At 37.6% G+C, this 22,736-nt stretch overlaps 1 protein-coding gene across 1 annotated transcript; it reads left to right on the forward strand.

Moving 5' to 3' along the window:
• The first annotated feature begins 581 nt into the window (after positions 1-581).
• On the forward strand, positions 582-22,085 carry BRMS1L (BRMS1 like transcriptional repressor). Its single transcript, XM_054635246.2, has 10 exons — positions 582-793; positions 5,327-5,417; positions 8,763-8,890; positions 11,565-11,644; positions 14,821-14,917; positions 15,305-15,388; positions 16,640-16,704; positions 18,032-18,071; positions 18,785-18,911; positions 20,552-22,085. Exons 1-10 carry the CDS (start codon positions 658-660, stop codon positions 20,673-20,675), a joined length of 972 nt encoding a protein of 323 aa, XP_054491221.1. The 5' UTR covers positions 582-657; the 3' UTR covers positions 20,676-22,085.
• Positions 22,086-22,736: the final 651 nt, after the last annotated feature.

Here is a 22,736-nt window from a genome sequence, read left to right on the forward strand (position 1 = left end):
TAGAATCATAAAATGGTTTGAGTTGGAAGGGACCTTAAAGATCATCTTGTTCCAAAAGTTCCTGGAACACTTCCAGGAATGAGGCATCCACAGCTTTTCTGGGCAACCTGTTCCAGTTCCTAACCACCCTCACAGTAAAGAATTTCCCTTTGATAACCACAAGAACTTCTCCCTTCGGAGATCCGAGCCACAAGGGACACCTTGCAAGGATGCTAAACTCCTCGGCGGGAGGCTGGTGGGGCACACGTGAGGCCCCGCGTCGTCCCTCCGCTACTCCGGCAGGGAACGGCCACGATCGAACCCCCCACCGCACAGGGCCACAGCCTCACTCGGCGTCCTGCGGGGAATGCGGGCAGGTACAAAACTCTGCCCCGTCGCCATGAAGCCTCTCTCGGCGCCGAGCAGTCCTGTGAGTGTCCCGGGACAGAACAGGCGAGCGAAAAGCCGCCGCTAGGCACCCGGCCCCTCACAGCGCCCCGCCGGCCCTCAGGGCGGACCACAACTCCCAGAACGCTGCGCGTGGGGTGACGCTAGACGGCGGCGGGACTCGGCCAATGGGCGGGCGCGCAGGCACCGGGCGGGGAGGAGCGGCCGGTGGCAGCGGCGGAGCGGCGGCGGGAAGGGCGGGCTCGGGGCTCCACAGCAGCGGCGGGGACGATGCCGGTCCATTCCCGGGAGAAGAAGGAGAATAATCACGATGAGATGGAGGTGGACTACGGAGAGAACGAGGGCAGCAGCTCTGAGGAGGAAGAGACCGAGAGCTCGTCCGTCTCCGAGGAGGGGGACAGCTCAGGTACCGCAGCCGCCCGCAAGGCAGCGCCGCTGAGAGGGCGCCGCGGCGGCTCCCTCGGCGCTCGGTGCTGCCCCGGGGACACACCGGTTCCGCCCCGGCTCCGGTGGCTGTCGGTGTCCCCCCCCTTCCCCTCCCCCCGTGACCCCGCCCCGGCCCAGCCTGTGCTTCGGCTCCGCGGCTCCTCTTCGGGCCGCCGGCCAGGGCGCAGGAACGGGGCGGGGCGCATGGGCAGGGAGCCCCGCCGAGCCCCGCCGAGCCCCGAGCCGGCGGCTCCGGAGCGGGCTGGTACCCGGCCATAGCCGGCTGGGCCGCGCCGCTCCGTGCCAGAGCCCTGCTGCGCTGGTGTGCGTCCTCGCTGAGCTCTCCGCTTAAGGGCTTGGCGTATATACATACGTGTGCATACATGAACACGTGTGTACGCACATAGAAGTGCGTATTTCCTTGCAAGCTCATGAATTTCAACTAGGTGTTTTAAGACCTGTCTTTGGAGGGATGGATATTGGAAACCCTGTCAATACCACTGGCCTCTTTTGCAAATCACTTCAGCCTCTGTTCAGTTAAAGGTCCCTTCTTTTTTCCATAGTTTCTATCTGGACTGTAGGTTTTGAATTACATTATTAGCTGAAATCTAGCTATAAAAGGATCACTTTTTCTATGCTTAATTTCCACTGTGTTATTAAGAAGGTTATTATTATCTCTTCTAAGTTTCCTTGTGATTACTACTTTCTGTCTTTGATCTTAAAACAGGTTTCCAGGTGATAACTGGTAGGAGTTTGTGATGCCTCATTTGACTAGCAATGAGATGCAAGACAGGGGATGGAAAGGAAGTTGGACAGGGTTAGTGAATTGAGAAAAGTCCTGATGTCGATATGGACCAGGACCAGTCCTAGTCCTGACATATGGTTCTGGCAGCTTAAGTGATTTAGTGCTGAGGCCCCTATATCACCAAATTAAAACTGTAGATTATGCTGAGTTGGAAGGGACCCAGAAGGATCATTTAGACCAACTCCTGACTCTGCACAGGACACCCAAGAATCATACCATGTGCCTGAGAGTCTGGGATTAGGAAGGAATAAGTGTGTTTTAAGTGAATCTAGTCTGTTCATGTTTCTTTAAAACCATGCAAGAAGCTCTTCAGATAATTTTTGTTGCATTCCACAGAAAAAAGGCTTTTAAGGGAGTACTTAAAGTGTGATGATTACCGAAAATTACATGCTTGTCTCAGTGTCTTGGCCAATATGAACATACTTCCTGTAAGCATATTGTTCCTACAGACTTAAAATGATAAGGAATAAGTCTTAATTGAAATTAGTAATGAATTTTTTGTCAAATTTGTAATTTGCTTTACTTGCATTCAGCCTTCTTTTTTTTTCCTGTCTTCACTAGATGCCTGAGAATACAAAAGGTGCTGTTAGAGGAAGCATGACTCGTCCTTGAGAGCTGGCACTCTTTCTGTCCTGTTTATTTTGATGTTATGTGTTTAGAACAGGTGTTTTATTGACTTGGATATAGAATAGTTTGTTAGGGATGAATTTAAAAAGCCACAAGTTATGCTCACTATCCCAGAGGAGAATTTGGCCTTTTTTTGAAGTACTTTATATAGGCCACAGCTTATTAAAAAAGCTATTTTAGGTGCTGTTACATTTTAAATGCTGTGTGCATTTTTTTTATTTTTAAACCCGGTTGCCCTAATTACTGTGTTAGACTGCTTGAGTATAGTAGGAAAAAACAACTGTGATTTTGAAAGTGTTTTAGAGTACCCTAAATACTTTTTGCAGTATGAAACTGTACAGTAAATCTGAAGTTTTGAGATAAAATGGACCTATCAGCAACTGTTTTAATATGGATTTAATATCAATTGGAAAGCCATGAGATTTGATCTTACAACATTTTACTTTTTCAGCAATGCATATTCCATAGTCTGAATGTTGTTTAAGGCCATGAGGAAGAAATTCTGTAAGTGGGGAATTAAATATATTTCAGGACTCTGAAAATCTTCATAATTTTATTAATCTTATTGGAGGAAGAATACAGATGAAACAATTGAACTTGGCATGTGAATTGACATTTAGTATCAATGATAGGGAGAATGAAGACTTCTAGGCAGAAAGTCAAAGGCTTTTGAGAGTATTTGTAGCTGAGAGGAGATTGGAGAGAGCTGTGTGTTATTTCTTTATCTACAAGGAAGTCAGCTATACCCTTGGATGCCAGTGAATAGCAATTTCCTTGCAACACAAGTTTAAAATGTGAGATGCAGTCCCTTTCCCCTCTAACAGTGGGTGTGCTCTGATCCTCAACCAGGATTACAGTTCTAGTTTGCTTTGCTTTGTACTCCCTAAACAATAAAATCCATGTTAATTTAAGAAGAGTTTATGAGTGAACTCCTTCCTAAAACATACTTAGAATTGAAAGCATAGCAAAACACATTTGAAGCATGTTTGAGAATAAAGGGGAAAATTGTGGTATCCCAGTGCTTGTTCCTGTTTGGTTTCACTGGGAGGTGCCTTCACATTTTAAAGAAACTTTTATTTTTGTAGCACAGAAATGCTTTAGGCAACTCTGAGTAATATGATTGCCACATTCCTTAAATCTGGCCAAATTATAAATTGCTAAATAGATTTTGGCTTGGATATTGTGTCCAACAGTCACATAAAACTTTGTTCTTTCATATCATTTTCAGCCTTATTCTGGGATTATGATTTTGCCTTACATTTGAGAACAATGTTTTAATATAAATAGTATCTCTTAACAGCCTGATATGTTCTTCCCCCACCCTCCCCATTCCTTGTATTTTTTTTAAGTTCTGTCTTCAAATTTTCTTGCTCTGCTTTCAAGTTCTTCAGGTTATCCTGTGTTTCAAAACTTCCTTTTTGACTGTACTAACAGTAGTATGACAGACCGCACTAGGTGTTTAATTGTGGCTCATAGTTGCCATTGTAATACTGATTGGCATTGCTGTGCTGACTGCTGGTTTGCATGTCCAGGCAGAGAAGGTCAGTATAGTTTTTTAGTCTTAAAAGCTTGTGATGATTTCAGGAAGAAGTTAAGTGCTGAGAGGTCTGAGTAGACATCTGATTTAATGGGATCCTTCCAAGCAGCTAGTGGCCCTGAAGCTACTCTTTTCACCTCATCAGCTTTACAAATTGCCATACTGTTTTGCAAAACAACAAGAATGAAGGATGCTGCATTCTGTAGTTGGTGTAGGAAACAGCATAAAGCAGTTAAACGTATTTGTTGGAAAAATGTGAGTGACAAAGAAGCAAAAAGCTCAGGGTTGTTTATAGTCTAAAAGAATGATCCCTGCTGGGTTCAGGATCCTACTTTTCCTCTCTGTCAGGAGGTAGGATTTCTCTTGCCAGAGTAACTGCTTACATAAGTAAGGGCTCCTTAGGAGAGTGCCTTCTCTGAAGCATCTGGCCTGTTTGCACCAGTTCAGTTCCTGAGTGCATGGCCATGCCTTCTGCATGCCTGCTGTTGGTTGATAGTGGTCAGCTATCAACTGAGGGCCAATTCCTGCAGATACTGCTGTTATAAAGCAGTTTCACTTACCTGACTTTTGAATATAGCTTAACAAAACTTTTTTTCTTTTTTTTTCTGGGAAGGCTGGGAAAGAGTCAAGAATTTTGTATATTAGTTTCTCAGTTTTCTAGTCTAAGAAAGGCCAATGGAGGTAACAACTGATGTTTAGTAACATTGGATGTCTCAATGGCAGTGTCAAAAGTTTTGGCAAAAAATTTGTGTATTTATGTTGCTTTATCTTCCCTAGGTAAATTACAAAAAACAATCAGGAATATAAATTAAAATAAAATCTGTGAAAAGAGTTTAACATGAACTACTTTTGCTGCATAAAAGCATATAAAGTCACGTGTCTGCAGTGTTCTAGACTTTTCAGGTTAGGAACTGTTTAATTGGAGTGATTTTGAATGCTCATTAAAATGAATTTCAGATGTTTTTACATTAATATTTCAACTTCAAAGAACTCTTCCAATTGGACAGGATGAAACCTGTTTCAATATTATATGTTACTTTTTCTTTTAGGAATATGAATAAAACAAGTCTTGAATTTTATATGCCCTTAACTGTGCATATAACTGTGCAAATTCCAGGGATTGCTTTTGTTTGTACTAACCCAGGATACACTTGAATTTTCAGTGGTGACTTATAACAGCTCATGCTTAATGTTGTCTTTCATTTGGTGTGATACACATTGTTTAGTTTTTCTGTTTCATGCATTCTTATATATTCTTTGTATTTCAGTCATGAAATTACCCTCTTAAGGTCTTACAGTGCTGTTCTTTCCTGTTTTGAGGAAGAAGAATTGCTGGTTTTGGAGTTTATTCTAGAATTAGATCTAGGTTTCTTTCTTTGTAGCTTTCTGTGTGCCAAGTGATTTCTCATATTCTGCTTTATGAGAATAATAATATGAGGGAAACCGTTCATGGTTATAATTCAGGCACCCTTCCGCATTCACTAGAAACTAAGTAGCCAGTTTATTTGATTTATATTACATTGTTCATTTTTTTTTATTCTTAGAAATGGATGATGAGGACTGTGAAAGAAGAAGAATGGAATGTTTAGATGAAATGTCCAATCTTGAAAAGCAATTTACAGACCTTAAAGATCAGTAAGTATTTTAATGTTTCAAGTGCCTTGTTTGAGGATCCATTCCGTGAAAGTATTATGTGCAGCTGGTGTTTCTTGTCTTTCATATGTGTGGATGCTACTTTTGGAGAAGAGTAAAGACTGGGAATTCTGAAATTACTTGCAGGCAGTTGCTCTAGAATGTTTCTGTGTATTCATGTATTTTTTGTTTTGCTGTAAGGATGGTTTTGAAATGTTGTTCCTGTGGAGCGCTAGTCTGGGTCTGTTGCATCAAACTCCCTAGCAGAACCAAGAAACTGGGATTTTAGGGAAATTTGATATTTTGTTTAATTACTTATTCATTCAATATCATTCTCATACTTTTATATATGTGGGAGAGACCTAAATGCATTGTCTTTCCTAAGTAAGGAATTAGGTTGGGGTTTTTTTACAGCAGTAGTTTTTATAGTTGGTACCAATCAATGGTTCTTGTGGTTACTGCAAATCTGGTACCAGTACAAGATAAAATGAAAATACTGTTATCTCTCAGTCTGCCGTAATACCTACATAAGTAGCTAGTAAAAACCTACTAAAAAGAAGAGATAAACTTAATAGCCACAGTTATTTAAAAGCGATTGTCATTTGTATTACAGCCTGTCATTTGTATCATAGAATCATTAAGGTTGGAAAAAACCTCTAAAATAATGAAGTCCAACCATTTACCTATTAGGTCCACCACTAAGCCATGTCTCTAAGCACCTCATGTGTGCATATTTTTGAACACTTTCAAGGATTCCACAATTTCCTTTGGCAGCCTGTTCCAATGCTTGAAAACTCAGCGAAAGAAATTTTTTCTAATATCCAATCTAAGCCTCCGTGGTGCAACCATTTTCTCTAGTCCTGCCTCTTGTTACCAGGTAGCACAGGCTGACCCTCACCTTGCTGCAGACATTTCTCAGGTAGTTGTGGAGAGCAGTAAGATCTCCTTGAGCCTCCTTTCCCTCAGGCTGAACAACCCCAGCTCCCTCAGCTGCTGCTTACAGGACTTGTGCTCCAGACCCTTCACCAGCTTCATTATCCTTCTCTGGACACGCTCCAGCAGTGTATGTGAAGTAAAATTTGTTTTAAGTTAGGTGCATCTGTTCAAGTTTAAAATTGGTGGTATTTTGGCAACTAACTTAATAAGGTGCTTGATAAGTGAAACCTTGAGAAGACCTGGTCTGTTCTTGGGCCATATGCTTTAATTGAAAACTTCGTTGTTCTTATGGTTCAGATGCATATTTATATTGTGAGATAGTTTTTTCTGCTACAGAGCTGAGACATATAACTTTCTTTGCATAACAGGACACTGTGAGGTCTGGAAATAATAGGGTCTGGAAGGAATTGCCCAACAAGAAATTCCTTGCTGCAATGTCTAGAGAAGACTGTTTGTTCTGCTCTTTGGGCTGAGCATGGAAAAACCTGGGAAATACAGCCAACTGATGAGTACTTGAGCCAGTTGGTACTGATTGGTTTGGCACTTGGAAAACTGTCAGCTTTTCAAAACTGTCAGCCATCTGCTCAACAGCTTGGATGACTGAAAACAATTTATGAAAACAGATCTGTAAGAAGTGAATATGAAAGAGGGTGGTCCTGAGAGGAAGGAAGCAAATACTTCTGGGGGCTTAAGGCTTATAAATGGTGTTTGAGAAGTGGTAGGGCTGTGGTATATGGAGGAAGGCATTGTAGAGACATTGCTTAGTTCAGATATAGAGATATTTGTGTGGGCTGGAAGAACAGTGATGGTGGGGATATCAGAAATGGAGCATTAGAATGATGGAAGAGGGATTATAGGGAGAAGCAGCTGTGAATAGGGAAACGATGACATTGGGAAAGTAGAAAAAGATGCATGAACAGTGGGATTTTTGTCACAACTAACAGCAGAGATGGTGTAATGATTGGGTCTGTCCCCTCATCCATTTCAGGGAAACTGGAATTGGATGTTATGAGATAAGTAGCATTTACAGTAGTTTGGTAGCATTTATTCATTTTAGAAAAATCATTGTTTGAAAGTAATGGATAAATAGTTGCAGTCCATTAACTAGTGCATGGGACCTAGTGCTGACAGCACCCTGTCCATAACTGTTTGCTTTGATGTACCTGGTACTTGGTGCTGTGTAATCAAATGTTAGTGACTGACCCAGTCAGGTGCACTGTGCAGCCAGGCTTATGGTCTGGCTAAATAATTCTGCTATAGCTCTGTGCTAACCACCATGTGCAGAGCATGCTCATCAAGGGTTAAGCCCAGCAAACTGGGGTTTGATCAGCTGCAGGCTGTGTTAGCTGACTGCAGGACAAATCCTGGTGGCAAGGTGAACAGGCAGTTATTTCTCAGAAGTCTTGATAGATCAGTATAGGTGAACTTGATTTTGTCTAATTAATTACTTAACGTGTGCACTTTAAATAGGTAAAAAGCAGCATCCTTGTTCCAAGGACATCTGTTATGTCTATATAAACAGGTAGCACTTGATTTGTTTGTAACACTTACAGAGTTTGTACACGTTTGTTTTAATTTTACAGCTTTTGATTGTGGGGTGCAAGGTGAAAAATGAGAACAGGAGAAGTTAGTTATATTGATGATTCTAACATGGAACTCTAGCTCCACAAGTACGTGGAGCTTTATTGAGATTGAAATGTTTGTAATTGATATTACATTAAATTTGTCAAAGTGCAAGCAGATTTATTCATTGTCTGCCAGAAAATATCAGCTTTTATGGAATGACTAAATTTCAGGTAAAGTAAAAATATTTTAATTACACTTCCTTTTGGCAGGAATGTAACGTGTCAGAAATTATCTCATGATATTTATACTACTATGCAACATGTAGATTTTCACAGGAGATGAATTGAGGGTTGCTTTATTAAGCACCTGCATCTCGTTTTGCTTGGTTTATGGTAGTGTGGGAGCAGATATGTGACATAAAATGTGAATGATCATTTCTGTCAACAAACTGTCTTTCTCTGTCATGACATAACCTAGTTTGTTCTTATGCATTGAACAAACCTTTTCTTATGCACCTTTTCTTCTCCTCTGCCATGTTGATTCATGTCCTATTATTAACAGATGTGCAATTTTTTTTTCTTCCTTAGAGATGGAGATACATTTAATTTTATCCTTTCTGCACTTCTGATTGTTTGCATTTGCTTTTTAGAAAGGCTTGTTAGACATGGATACTGTTGTTCAAAAAGAAAATATGTACTGGAAAATTCAAACACTAGCAAATCCTCATTTTGTTTAAGTGTTCCTTAGCATTAAAAAAGGGATGACAAATATTTATTTTAAAAATATTTCTTCTAACTTGTGTTTTATTTTAAATAAAATACATATTTTTGTTTCTTTTACTTTAAGACTTTACAAAGAAAGATTAAGCCAAGTGGATGCAAAGCTACAAGAGGTCATAGCTGGAAAAGCACCTGAATATTTAGAACCATTGGCAGCATTACAAGAAAATATGCAAATCCGAACCAAGGTGGCAGGTAAGCATGTAAAATGAGTATTGCTCTTTCAAAGTGTAAACTTGTTATGCATTTTAGGTTAATCTTCTGTTTTCTTTAGAATTGTTGAAGGAGCGTGTTTCAAAGTTAGAAATGTTGTAGCATAATTTTAAATATGAAGTAGTTTTTAAATCAAAATGAATATGTTGTTTACCTCCGTGCATAAGTTGCCTGATAAACTCCCACTAAAAATACGTCTTTTTTAAATGTTTCACTTAATAGCTGCCTGTCTTTGTGTAGTAAGAACAAAATTACTGAGTAAAAGCTAAGAATTTTTTTAGTCAGAAGGTTTGGGATCAAGTCTACACAATGGTCACTCTTGAAGAGATATGTAGGTACTATGTCATGAAATGTTTGCAATCTAATATGATGACATTTTTTCCTGCTCTTCTAGTCTGTGTCTCTTCTCCTCTGTTCCTATCCTTCCATTCTGTCTAGGGAAAAAGGAAAAGCCTCTTGTCCTTGGTGCTTTTCTCCAAGCTGAATTTTAGTTATTAAAACTAAGGTTTATACAGGTTTTTGCGCTCATAGAAGAAGGCAAGAACGTTTATCTGCTTGTATACAACCATATATTCATATGAAATGGTAATATTATAGGAAGACAAAGTTCTGTACTTCCCTAGTGTAAATTTGTTTCATGTTACAGCTTGAGTCCATTAGGAGGATTCAGCTGTCTAAGGCTTACATAACACAGGTTGTCAGAGAGCCAAAAGACAGACACCTGTGATCTGTAGGCAGAGAAGCAGTGTCTTTTCTAAGAAATTTAGCAGAAACATGGTGCAGGCTCACTGAAAAGTGACAGGCCACCTTATGCTTTTCATAATACTAGTGCTGTTTCAGTAGTACCCAGTATGTCTTCATTGGTACTTCTGACTTTGAGAATTTGAAATCTATTGATCTGTTGCATTTCTGTCCCTCCAGGTCTTATCTATAATGCTTTTTCTCAGCTGCTGACCCAGCCTTACTGGGTTTTAAGTTCTTAGCCCAAGTTTACAGGACTAGTCCTAAGCAGCCCACTTAGGCTTTGCAGGAGGATCTCAGTTAAACTTGCAAAAGATTTGATATAAAAGCAACCTTAATCCAGGCTTTTAATTTTCAGTTTTAAATGTGGCTGTCCATCAGTGCTTTCATGTAGGTAGGTATGGGATATGCAGCATATTACACATTCTCTTGATTGGTCTTCAGCACCATTGAAGAGCCATGTTTCAATGTAAAAAAAGCCCAGCTTAGAAACAACAGTTTCCTTGAAGCTGAAAATAGAAAATAGGAGGGTTTTTTTTCCATTTGTCCCCAACTGAATGACCTTGATAAAATTATTCCAGAGAAAGCAAGAGACTGCAGAACTGGCTTATGTGCTCCTGCTGTTTGAGAGCCTTTACAGAAGTGGGTAATAGCAGGACTTGAGTTCCACCAAGTAACCCATAAGGACCTATGGTTGCCTAAGAAAGGGGAGGAAGTGGTGACAAAACCCCTAAACTAAACTATATTTTGCTAAACTTGGGATATAATTGCATCTGTGTTAGAAATGAAACTTGTGTTCCCTGGCTCTCTAAGGCACTATTCACACAAAATGTGGATCTTGACTATTACAGCAGGTCAGAAAAACAACTGTTAGTTCTAGGATGGTTCATACCTATATTTTTCAATTACAGGCAAATAAATATGTGACCTAAATATACCAGTCAGCTGTAAATATTAAGAAGATAAAAGCCAGCATAACGTAGCAATGAAAAAAAAGAACATTTTGAATTCTAGAATAGCTTCACTGTGGAAAGGTGATTGATGCAATACTTGGTGGTTTGTTTTTCGGAGAGATTGCTGCTAGTAGTTCTGTTCCCCTAGTAGTGTTCATTTATAGTAAGTTGAACTATAAGGGAAGTTGGTTTTGGAAGTTCTTTAGTTGCAAGACACCACCACTGTGTGTGCAAACTTAACTCCTCAAGTTTCTAATCTGAAGGAATATAAGTGTTTTTTGTTGAATGCATTGAATATATTAAATCAAGTTCTGTAGATGCTTGCCAGATATTACATTTCAGGTACCTCTAAGGTTTTTTTCAGCTGGCTTAGTGGACACATTTCCAGAAATATCTAAAAATGCTCCTAATGCTTAGAAGTGATACCCTTAATCATAAGGTGACTGTTTTTAAGAATGGAACAGTGTTGTTAATTATTGTAATGTAATAAGGTCATGCATTAAAAAGTAAGTCTTATTCCAAATATTAATTTGTAAAACCTTTTTCTTTCAATCAGTTTTCTAGCTGTTTTACAACCCCAAAACCTTATTTTAAACTCTAATTAGAAAAGAGAAGAGGCCATTCAGTACTTAAGTTTGAAAACTGATAATATTCAGGATAATTTGATCAGATATATGAAATTGACATATTTTCTAAAGTTAGTGTGACCACTGGTGTAATTTATTGACTGACAGGAGAAGGAATTAAAATAGCATTTAGTTTTTCTCAGATCTTCAGAATTAAGGATTTACTTGTTCTTATTTTTATTCTTTTAAGCAGCCAACCACTCTAAGTGATATATGTAATATATCTGTATTTTTGCTGTGTGCATATGTTGGGACTTGCAGGCAGTCTTAAAATAGAATTCTGAAGTCAGATATTTGCTAAAGAAAGTAATATTGCTGTAATTTGTCTGATTACAGGTATCTATAGAGAGCTTTGTCTGGAATCTGTGAAGAATAAATATGAATGTGAAATTCAAGCCTCTCGACAGCACTGTGAGGTTGTGCCAGCTGTTTCACATTGATAGCTAATCTCATCTAACTTTACTGTCTGTCATGCTTTTCAGGTTCAGTGCATGTTTTTATTATTGCTGTTATTTGCTATTTGAATGCAACTGCTGTGTAATATTTAAGCCCATGCAAGAAGTTATTCAAAGCATCTGAAAATTAGAATCATAGAATGTGCTGATTTAGAAGGGACCCATCAAGATCGTCTAGTCCAATTCCTGGCCCTGTGCAGGACACTGAAGAATCAAGTCATGTGCCTAGGAGTGTTGTCCAAACACTTCAGACAAGCTGGGTTCATTTTTCTGGCGAGCCTGTTCTAGTGCTCAGCCACCCTCTGGGTGAAGAACCTTTTCCTGATACTCAGCCTAAATCTCCCCTGGCTCAGCTTCATGCCTTTTCCTCAAATCCTATCCCTGGTCATGAGAGTAAAGAGATTGGTACCTGCCCTTCTGCTTCCACTTATGGGGATATTGAAGATCAAGATGAGGTCTCCTTTCAGTCTCCTCCAGGCTGAACAGACCAAGTGACCTCAGCTGCTCCTCATATGGTTTCCCCTCCAGAGCCTTCAACATCCTCCTGGCCCTCCTCTGGACACTCTCTAGTAGTTTAAAAGCTTTCTGATACTGTGGTGCTCAGAGCTGCCCCCAGCATTTGAGGTGAGGCTGCCCCAGTGCAGAGCAGAGCAGGACAATCCCCTCCCTTGCCTGGCTGGTGATGCTGTGCCTGATGTACCCCAGGGCAGGGCTGGCCCTCCTGGCTGCCAGGGCACTGATGGCTCAGGTTCAGCTTTCTGTCAACCAGATCCCCCAAGTCCCATTCTATGGTGCTGTTCTCCAGCCTCTCATTCCCCAGTCTGTCTGTACATCCAGAATTACCCTGTCCTAGATGCAGAATCCAGCACTTGTTCTTTTTTAACTTCATCTGGTTGGCAGTTGCCCAGCCTTCTAATTTGTCAAGGTCTCTCTGCAGGGCCTCTCTGCCCTTGAGGGAGTCAGTAGCCCCTTCCAGTTTAGTGTTGCTGGCAAACTTACTTAGTATTTCTTCAAGACCCATGTCTGAGTTGTTAATGAAGATGTTGAAGAGCTTTTTATTAGTTTGGCTTTGCATATATATATATATATCTATCTATATATCTATATATATATACATATATATATATATATATAGTGCTAAGTCTTCTTATTTTTTCATTATCAAGTTCTTATTAATAGATTCCCACATGATTTTTTACCTTTTTAATAAAAAGATTACCAGGAAAGTAACTAAAATATCTGACATAATTTTAGCAAAAAATGCCTTTTATTTAATAATAAAACCAAAGAAGTCTTTCTGAGATGCATTAGAAAGCTACTGATATAGCTGTAATTTCAAAAGCAGTTACAAGAAAAATACATTTCTCTCCTTGAACATAAAGGTTCCTGTTCATGTGTCTAAATACTGGATACTGTAGTACAAACACTCAGTACATGTATGTCCAATGCTGTACATGGCTGCTTAGATCCTTTTCATCATAGTACTCCTCAGCCCCCTTACAGTTGCTTAAAGGTGTTTTCTTCTGAGTGGTTCACTATATTCCATAAATCTTGGTACCTACTATACCAATAAAGCAAGAATAGGCATGTGTACTTTAGAAAAGTTTTCCATTTTCTTGATGCCTTGGGAAAGCATTAAGTGTTATGAAGGATGACTCATTACTGTCTGTCTTTACTCCTGTGAATACTCCTGAGACTGGACAGAATCCTGTAAGACTTGCAAGGTCTCTTATCCATTATTAAATTATTTGCCTTGGCTGTGTATTATTCCTGTTTGAGGTGGTCTTTGTCCCTTGTTTTGCTGTTATGTGACACATTCAGAATTCACCATCCAGTACAAGTCTCTTGGGGGGAAAAGCTCTATTAAGTCAGAAATGCTGCTTGTAGAATTACTGTTGCTCTGGAATATAACCATTCAGCAAGAATGCCTCTGATGCCTGTAATAGCTTTCACACCTTATTTGTTACCAGCTACATGAAGCAGAACACATGTCTAAACACAAACTCTACTTAATTTTAAAATGGTCTCAGAACAGGTAACACTCAATTGTCACTTCAGATATATGTAAAGAGGCTTCTGCCTTTTAAATTCACCTGGGAAATGTTTTTTATATAGCTTTCACATATTGTTAATGTGGAAATTATGTGAAAGGAGGTCTTCAGAATTTGAATACTCTGTAACTTGAGGGAATTGTAAGCGTGACAGTCATTTGGTGGAATAGGGTTCTTTGTCCATTCCTTGACTGATTTGCTTCACTCTAGCAAACTAGCTTGAACACAGGTAAAGGGAAGTTTCTGTTGCTGTGCTGTGGGCAAGAGCAGTTGAGGTGCAGACATTGCTCATTTGGCTGTAGGGAACTGCAGCTTCTGACAGAGACATGGTAGCAGATAACTGGATTCATTGACTTGAGCTGCTTACACTGTTCTTTTTAGTCAGTCCAAGCTCTCTGTTTTTCAGAGTTGTTAAAGACATTGCCCACTGAAAGTGAATGTTAAAATTGAACAGTTGGCTGTGTTTTCTACTCATAGTTTTGGAAACGTGCAAGCTTGTGAAAGAGCAGTAAGGTTATTTCCTTAAGGCTTGGAACTCAGCTTAATTCCCAGTTACTCTTTTAGAGAATTTAGTGGGTTTTCATGCTAAAGAGTAACTGATCTGTAAGATACTGTGCAATTTAGTGTAGGAGATAGCTTTATAAAAATTTATAAAAGGCTTTCCATGAAAACATTAGCTTTTGTGATTTGTAATGAAAGGTGGCTTAGAGGCTACTACTTTAGTTACCCATTGTGAATAAAACTTTTCTATCCACAAAAATACCATGTTTGTGTCAAAATGCAAAGAGTTATTCTGGAAAGATACTGCATGCTTTTAATTACTCTTGGTACCAGTAGTTGATAAATACGTAATTATATTTTCACTTATATTTTCACTTATATTTTCACTTATATTTTCGTGCTAAGCAAGTGTGCTCTTTTTAAAGAGCTAGGATCTCATACTAAGAAAGTGGATAGAGGGAGATGTCATATGCTTTGTGGCTTCTGAAAAAGCTATTCTTATGTTGCTTCCACTGATGCCTTAAATTGTCAGTATTTAGATCATTGAACTCACTAATGTAAAAATCTGTAACCTTGCTTTTATAGAGTGAGAAGCTTCTCTTATATGATACTGTACAAAGTGAACTAGAAGAGAAGATTAGAAGACTTGAAGAAGACAGACATAGCATTGACATTACCTCAGGTGGCTGGAAATTCAGTTTGCTTTTTTTATTATTTGCTTTTAATCTTCTGCTGGGTACTGATTAGTTGACTGTACACATGGTATGTCTGATGAGTTTTAGATTGTCTGGTTGAATGCTGTTCAACTGTAGACTTTGGGCAGGGGATTGAATTTAAACTTCAGTTTTGGTTCAGTAGTTGTCAGCATCCCTTGTGTGTTTTGAGAGTATTAATGTGTGTCTACATAATCTTGTAATTCTTTGAATTTGAAAAAACACCTTTAGTCTGTTCAGAAACAGCATCTCCTGAAAATGTTATTTTTTGGTTTTGGACAATATTTTCTGCTATAAAAAGAGCTAAACATGTAAATGTTTCTGATTCGTAGCCTGTTCTTATTATATCTTTTCAGAATTATGGAATGATGAGCTCCAGTCCAGGAAGAAAAGGAAGGATCCATTTAGCCCAGATAAGAAGAAACCTGTTGTTGTATCAGATATCCTTTTACTGAAATCTTTGTTCTTTCTAGTAGTGTTTGCAGTTTTATAGCTAATTTTATTACATATGTCATTAAATCAAGTTGAAGGGATAATGCATTATCAAAAGTGATTTTTGCATGGCAGACGTTCTTATTCAGATTAGAGAAGCCATGTTGACATATCCTCCCATCATGAAAATTGAAATTAAGATTCTCTTACCTAGCTACTAGTTTTAAATAGAAAATGTTTCTAAAAGTTGATTTTTCTAACTCTGAAGAAAAATAGTTACAAGGCAAAAGCAGAATCAATTATATATTAGTATTAGGTATAAAATCTCAGCAATTTCAGGCTGTTTATAAAGTGAAAAATCCTTTCAGTTTTAAAGTAAATGAATTTGTTATTTTTGATTGTAGTTTAGAAATAGTTGTGAGCTTGTCAGATAAGAGCAAAGCAAATACTAGAAATTTTACCCAGCTTCTCATTTTTAATTTTTTGCTATTTAGAGAAAAAAAAATGAAAGTAGTTAAAAGATTTCTAAAATTTCAAAGGTAATTTTAAGTTTAACCTTGTTCTCCATTTTATGAGATTATTTTTTTAAACATCCATTGCACCTTTTGCTAAACTTATTTTTCAGAGATGAAATGGGTAGAAACAAAGTAGAAAGTGAAGACTATTGTAATGGAATAGCTGTACTATATGGAATTTTGTTCTGAAGTTCATTTGTTCTAATACACGTTTTTTAATTTGCAATTGATAGTTTAAGGAAGGGAGCTTTGCCTTTCTGCCTCCTCTTTTTAAAATATTTGATATTCAGCTATGTGGGGCTGACCATACTTTTCTCTTGAAGATTCATGTTGCGGAATACTGTAAAAATAATTATTTTATTTAAGCTGATACTAGTGTAGGTGCTGTTTTGCAGTGGTACATTGAAATTGCAATCAATTTTTATTGTAATTTGAATTATTGCAAATAGAATAATTTTTGAACTGTTAGGAATGGAATGGTTGCGTCTCAGCTGTTTATCCTATCCTTATGTTGAACTCCAGTACCCTGAGTATCTACATACTATTATTACCTCTTTTAATAATTCTTAAAAGTGAACTTCTAAGTTGCATAATTGAAAGATGGATGTGTTTGCACTGAGCTTTTACTTTGTGTTGGTATGCTTTTTGTGAACGATCTGCAGAACAGACCTATTAATACCTTTCTACAAACATTAGAGTATTTTTATTATTTCTGTTTAAAAGAGTTTTCCCTAACATTTCCACGCCCTTATATAGTTTATATGTTACAAGACCTTGATATACTTGAAGACTGGACAACAATAAGGAAGGTAAGATGAAAGGATGAATGCCAGTGCCTGTGGATTTAGTTGGGTTCATGTCTAGTCCTTTTGCTATTTAAAAATGTGTAACTGGCTTTCTTACATGATCAAAACACTAAATAGATTTTTATTTCTTCAGTAGTCAGTTAATCCTTTCACTTCAAGCTGTGTTATTGCTATTTCTTCTGTTTCTTCTGATTCTACCCAAATCATAGAGAGGAATCTATTAAAGGGGTGCAAGAGGATATCTTTGAAATGGGGAGTCCATAATTTTCCATGAAAAAATGTGCTTTACTTATAGTTTTTTTACTTACACTTTTTTTACATAAAAATGGGGAGCTGTGTTTTTCTCAGATTATGAGTCATGGTTTAAAGGAAAAGAAATTTGTTTAGTCAATTGATACATTTGAAAAAATAAATCCAGATTTTAGTTGCATAATGCCTTTTTAAGATTGTAAGACTGTTGAAGGATCTTGCTGCCATGAAATGCTATCCTTGCCTTGCACCTGCAGTCAGAAAGCTTCCCCTAATGTCCTAGTGCATCTGAGTTTATGGAATAGCAATCCACTTAGGTGAATTCAGAAACTTGGTGGGGAGTTGGCTGAGTCAGTTTCTATCCTGTTTTTTTCCCTGTACCTCTTTTCTGAACAAGAAGTTAACTGTGACCTTTATATGAGAACTTGTCTGACTTTTCTCTTTCTGTCACATCAGAGGAACAGACACAAAATATCTTTCCCTAGAGCTTTTTTCTGTAGATTTACATAATTTTAAACAGTAGCAACAAACCCAGGATCTAGGCTCCCCCCCCCCCCCCCCAAACTAGGGCTTTGCCTTTTCTGGAAATAATTTTTAAAATCCCAAAAAAGCAAACAAATGAACCCCCAAAACCTCTTCAGTGCTTATTTTTTTCCCAAGGTTATGTGTGGTCTGGAGTTTACATGAAGTAATATTTGTGAGCTTATAACATATAAATTAAAAGATTAGGTTGTTCATATAGCATTTTGTTTTTCAGAATGAGTTAATGTAATTTTGTGTTTTCTTGACAGAATTGCATGAGAGCAATTTTGAGGATTTAATTTAGAAAAGCTTGAGTTATTGAAATCAAAACTTAATAAAGAAGGTGATTTTTTTTCCACCTTCAAAATGCTTTTTTATGTAGCTACCCAGTTACCATTGAACACATTAGAATTCTCATTGTATTTTTTGCGTGTAAATGCAAGTATACACTTGCATATAAAAGCAAATACCACTGCATGTTACTGCACAACTAATGCTGGCAGTTAAGACAAAATGACCCTGCCTGCTGACTAACTTTAATTTTCTTTTGTGTTTCAAGGCAATGGCTACACTGGGACCACACAGGGTAAAGCCAGAACGTAAGTAAATATGGTCTAGTTTCACAAGACAGAACTTGCTCTGTCCAATGATGCAATCTCCATCCAGGCAGATTGTATTTGTTATAGTACTGGTGTAGTGATGGAGGATGGGGTGAAGTAGCTGGAAGATGTGGCTTTTGTCTTTCTCCTCTCTCAGGTGCTGATACCTGTAGCTTGATTGCTGTTGCTTCTGGTGACAAATTCTAGAAAATTATAAAAGAAATTCAGACTTCTAATGGTGGTTTACAGCAATTCATATTAGCAAGCTGTGCCAGTGTTTGCACAAGATTAAGCAGAAAGCTGAGAGCATTGGCACCTTTCAGGTGCATTTCAAAGGATGCTCAAATTGACTGCAAGCTACAACTCTGAAAAGGCAGAGCTGTGGGAAAGGAGTGGTATTCATATTTGCATATTTGGCACTGAAGGGAGAAGCACGTTCTTGCAAAGTAAAGTCACATATTTGAAGGTGAGGAGGAGAAGGGACAATAGGCACGTAGGTGATGGCTTCTATTTGAAAATGAAAATATAACTTTTAATAATCTGACTGGAAATAAAAAGGTATATTGCTTCAAATTTTCCAATTCAATTATTAAAAGACAGACTACTGTTGGAAAAAATGTCTCTTCTATGTAAATAACTTGATGAAAGTGTATTTAACTGCCTAACTGATTTCTGTGAAGTTAATATTAAATCACTTTTATTACTTAATTTAGCACCTGTCAAATTAGAAAAGCATCTCCATAGTGCTAGATCTGAAGAAGGAAGACTGTATTATGATGGCGAATGGTATGGACGAGGGCAGACGATATGCATTGATAAGAAAGATGAATGTCCTACAAGGTAAAGATTATTCAGCTTATGCAGCTCTGTACATTATGTTAAGCAATAACTAGGATGATGGCATTGAAGAGTAAGGCCTATGTGGAAATACTGCCACCTCAATGACATTTACTAGTTGACCTTGGAAGACCAGTATTGAGATGAGTGCTGATTTGTGAAAGAGGATAGTAAAGGTTGGAATTGATTGAAGGGTTGTCAAGTTAGGATCTCTCTTAACAATTTAAGCTGTAACTAGTTTCTGATAGCCTTGGAGTAATTTTTTTCCTAGTATCTTGGGAGTTTGTTGCTTTGAGAATTTGACCCAAAAATACTTAATTATGGAAAAACACTTCATGCTGTTGAAGATAAGCTTTGTTTTCCATTGATTAGTGCTCTGAAAGAAGAGAGGAACTTTTTAATGGTATTTTCTTCTCTTAAGAAAGGTTCTGCCTTGGAACAGTCTAAATATTAGAGTGCAAATTTGGTTGAATGTTTAAGATCTATAAATGTGTTTTCTCTGTATAGATAATATTTGAAAATTCTAAAATTCAGAGTGTATTTAAAATAAAAGATATATCTTACCTTTTACTGAATGGGGCAAATAAGTCTAAGCCTGGTGTTAATTAAATATGCACATGTACTCAGGAAAATTGACTTTAAATTTATAGGTCAGTAGTTTACTGTAGAACTGGCTGTTTCTTTTCTTCCTTATGTATGGTGTAGAGGGACAAATTTTGGTGATTTTGGTGTTTCTTCAGGGCTGAAACAGGAAGGTATTTTAGTAAACTACAGATTGTGTCTGAAATTAAAAAAACCTCTGGATTAATTTAGCAGAATACAGCAGTTGTACTGGGCCAAGTAAAGATCTTAGTATCCAGTGTCTGACAAAATCTAAAAGCTGATGCTTAACAGGGCAGTCATGCAGTGGAGCTTTCCTGGGATTCAAGACCCCCACATTTTCTAAGACTTGAGGGAGTTGTCACACTCAGTATGCAATAGATTTTTGTTCTGTTAACTGTTTTGATCATTGGTTTTGTGCTTTCTGTTCTCCCCATCAATGTACTTGAAATTATAATTTTCTGTGTGTATGAGGAGGGAGTTTTGTTCACTATTTGTGTTAAAGGTTACCGTAAGGAGCATAAAACCAGGGCTCATTTAACAGGGAATCAGTAAGTCAGCTTTCAGTTTATTTCTTGTGATCTTGGCATAATGAGTAAGAGTTTAATACATTTTGTGCTTTAAATCTTGGCTTCAAGTTGTCCAACATTTTTTCAAGGACTTCATATTCAATGTAATTTCAAGGCTTTTCTTGTTTTTTTTTTTACTATGGGTAGTTTGTTGTTATGTTTTCTCTGTGTGACTGTTGTTCTTATAAACAGTTAAAGTATTTGTACCTGTTAGGGTTTTCTTGTAAGAGAATAAAATAGATAGCTGAAACATTAGCTACCTTCACTAAAGACACATGCAGTTCCCAAGGAATTAAGTTAAAACTTTCCTTAGAGTGGTGCCAGTATCTTTTGGGCCTAGCATTTACAATTAATGCATATTTTCATTTACTGTGTGGAAATACAGCTGCAGTTTTGAGGTTATTTTTAGCTTATAAGCTTTCTAAATTCTTCTTGTTTTTCTTCCCCTGACCCTTCTTCCCTCATTTTCTGTAGTGCCATAATTACAACAATTAACCATGATGAAGTTTGGTTTAAAAGACCGGATGGAAGCAAGTCTAAGCTGTATATTTCTCAGCTACAGAAAGGAAAATATTCAATAAAGCATAACCACAACTGACCGTTGCTCACCGGATGTGAAACAAGTGGTATTGCCATGCGTGATGTGCCATGGGGTGAAAATTGTATTTAATGGTGTTTTGTATTCCTTATCTATTTACAGCAGTATCTAATGTGTATTGGTCGTGCTGTATGTAAGCTTCATATGGACGGCCTTCAGAAACCTGAGGAGGGTGAATCCTGTTAACAGATATTTTGCCTCTAAATTGGGTCCAGTGCCTAAGATGTGAAGTATGCTCTTCAAGTATAACGCTTCAAAACTTAACATATTTGTAATTTAGAAAGAATTATTTTTCCATTGGTGACCAGTTGGTGTGAAAAAAATTATAACCGTAATTACCAGCAACTCACTTTATTTTCAGTGACTGTCTCATGCTTCTGTTGTGGATGTAAATTTAGCCTGCTCAGCTGTTGCTTTTGAATAGATTGTAAAATGCATAAGCATCCTTTTATCCAAAGTGTACTGATTTATTTAAATTATTGTCCTCAACAGCTTTGCTAGTACCGACTGTGTTATATTTTGTAAGGTTTACTATTGCTTGTAATAAAACAAAGCCAATATTTTGAACTATGTTTTTGAAGAGCACTTTTCTAGTGTAGGACCCTATTCTATAGCAGACAAATCATTGGTAATGTTTTTTCTTGATTGCCAGCAAAATTTATGCATAAGGTGGACAGTGTTGCTCCAACCTGTGTTATATGTAGCCCACAAAGAACGACTGGGGGGATGGTTACATAAATGCTGTTGCATGGCCTGCATGTTTGGTCCACAGTTGTATGAAATATGATGAATTTTTGTTAGGAAAGGAAAATATTTCCCCAGAAGTCATGTATCTGGGAGACTTTACACTGAGTTTTCCACCAAAGACTATTTTCAAAATTTCTGTACCCCATTTCATCTTACTGTACACCAGAAGTATTTCATGCAGCTTAGGAAACTGAGTGTCTTTTCAAGTCTTGCTCTTTTAGCCACAGAGAAAAGTCCTAAATCCTTGATGTTACTGTGATGTGCTTCGAGCAACTAGAATGATAGATGGGATTGTTGAAGAATTGTAAACATTGGTTATGTGCACTTTAATCTCCACTTATGATGATTCTTCTTAGAGAACATAAAGCATCCATTTGCTTTAAATGATCACAGCAAATAAATATTTTTATTGTAACATATAAATTAATCGTCTCTTCTAGTGCAGGGTGGTAAGTACTTCCAAATGCCAAATCAGTTTCTGCTGAGTGATGCTTTTCTACAATTGTATGACATTATAAATCAAATGTACATAAAGTATCAACTGACATGTTGGCTTTTAACAATATGAACTGTATGTATACAGTTGTTTGATAAACTTTTTGTAATTAAATATTTGCATTTTTTAACTTAGTATATAAATAAATGATCTGTGGTAGTGGACATCTTTTCTGTTGTTTTGCTGTTTGATTTTCTAGTCTTGTTGGAATTGTTGATCTACCAAATGGCAAAGGGAAATATTTTTAAATAATCAGAAGGCCTAAGGCTTTTTAAAAAAACTTTTGACTTGCACCTTTTTCTTTGGATTTTTGAGAGTTTGTATGTATACATTTTGTTTGTTTTTACAAACTTTTAGAAAATATTTTATGGAAGCTTTATTCTGTGACACTTATAAATCAAACATAAGCACTGCTAAGAATCTCATAAATGTTGACATGCTTGAAATCATCTGTATTTAGGCCATGCTGGGTACTCTAAATGGTTTTGTGATTCACCCCTTTCCTTTTACCTCTTCTGGTTTTTGTATCTCTCTAGCTGCAATTGATTATTCCTATAGCTTTTTCTCTTGTACAAAGCAACACTTTCCTTGATACAGCCTTGCAGTTTGGACTGACACTTCATGAGTGTGGTTTCTTAATTCAGAATAAGCATAATTCATATCAACATGAGAAGTAATAATGACAGCAGTGTGAATTAGGGGTCAGACAGCTGGGACCTACTCATTCCATTACTAGAAGTACAGGAAACTGAACTGTGCCTTTCCTTTTTGACATGTCACCATTTCTGTGTATGTGATGGGAGAGCTGTGAGGTTGGT

The sequence above is a fragment of the Agelaius phoeniceus genome, chromosome 6, assembly GCF_051311805.1.
Source record: "Agelaius phoeniceus isolate bAgePho1 chromosome 6, bAgePho1.hap1, whole genome shotgun sequence".
Taxonomy (NCBI): Eukaryota; Metazoa; Chordata; class Aves; order Passeriformes; family Icteridae; genus Agelaius; species Agelaius phoeniceus.

Bases quoted from the DNA above. Each gene is read 5' to 3' on its own strand.
- BRMS1L (XM_054635246.2), top strand. From the start codon at position 658: ATGCCGGTCCATTCCCGGGAGAAGAAGGAGAATAATCACGATGAGATG. The intron at 15,389-16,639 runs ATATCCTTTTAC...TAACATTTCCAC, and splicing joins GAAACCTGTTGTTGTATCAG to GCCCTTATATAGTTTATATG. The intron at 16,705-18,031 runs GTAAGATGAAAG...TTGTGTTTCAAG, and splicing joins ACTGGACAACAATAAGGAAG to GCAATGGCTACACTGGGACC.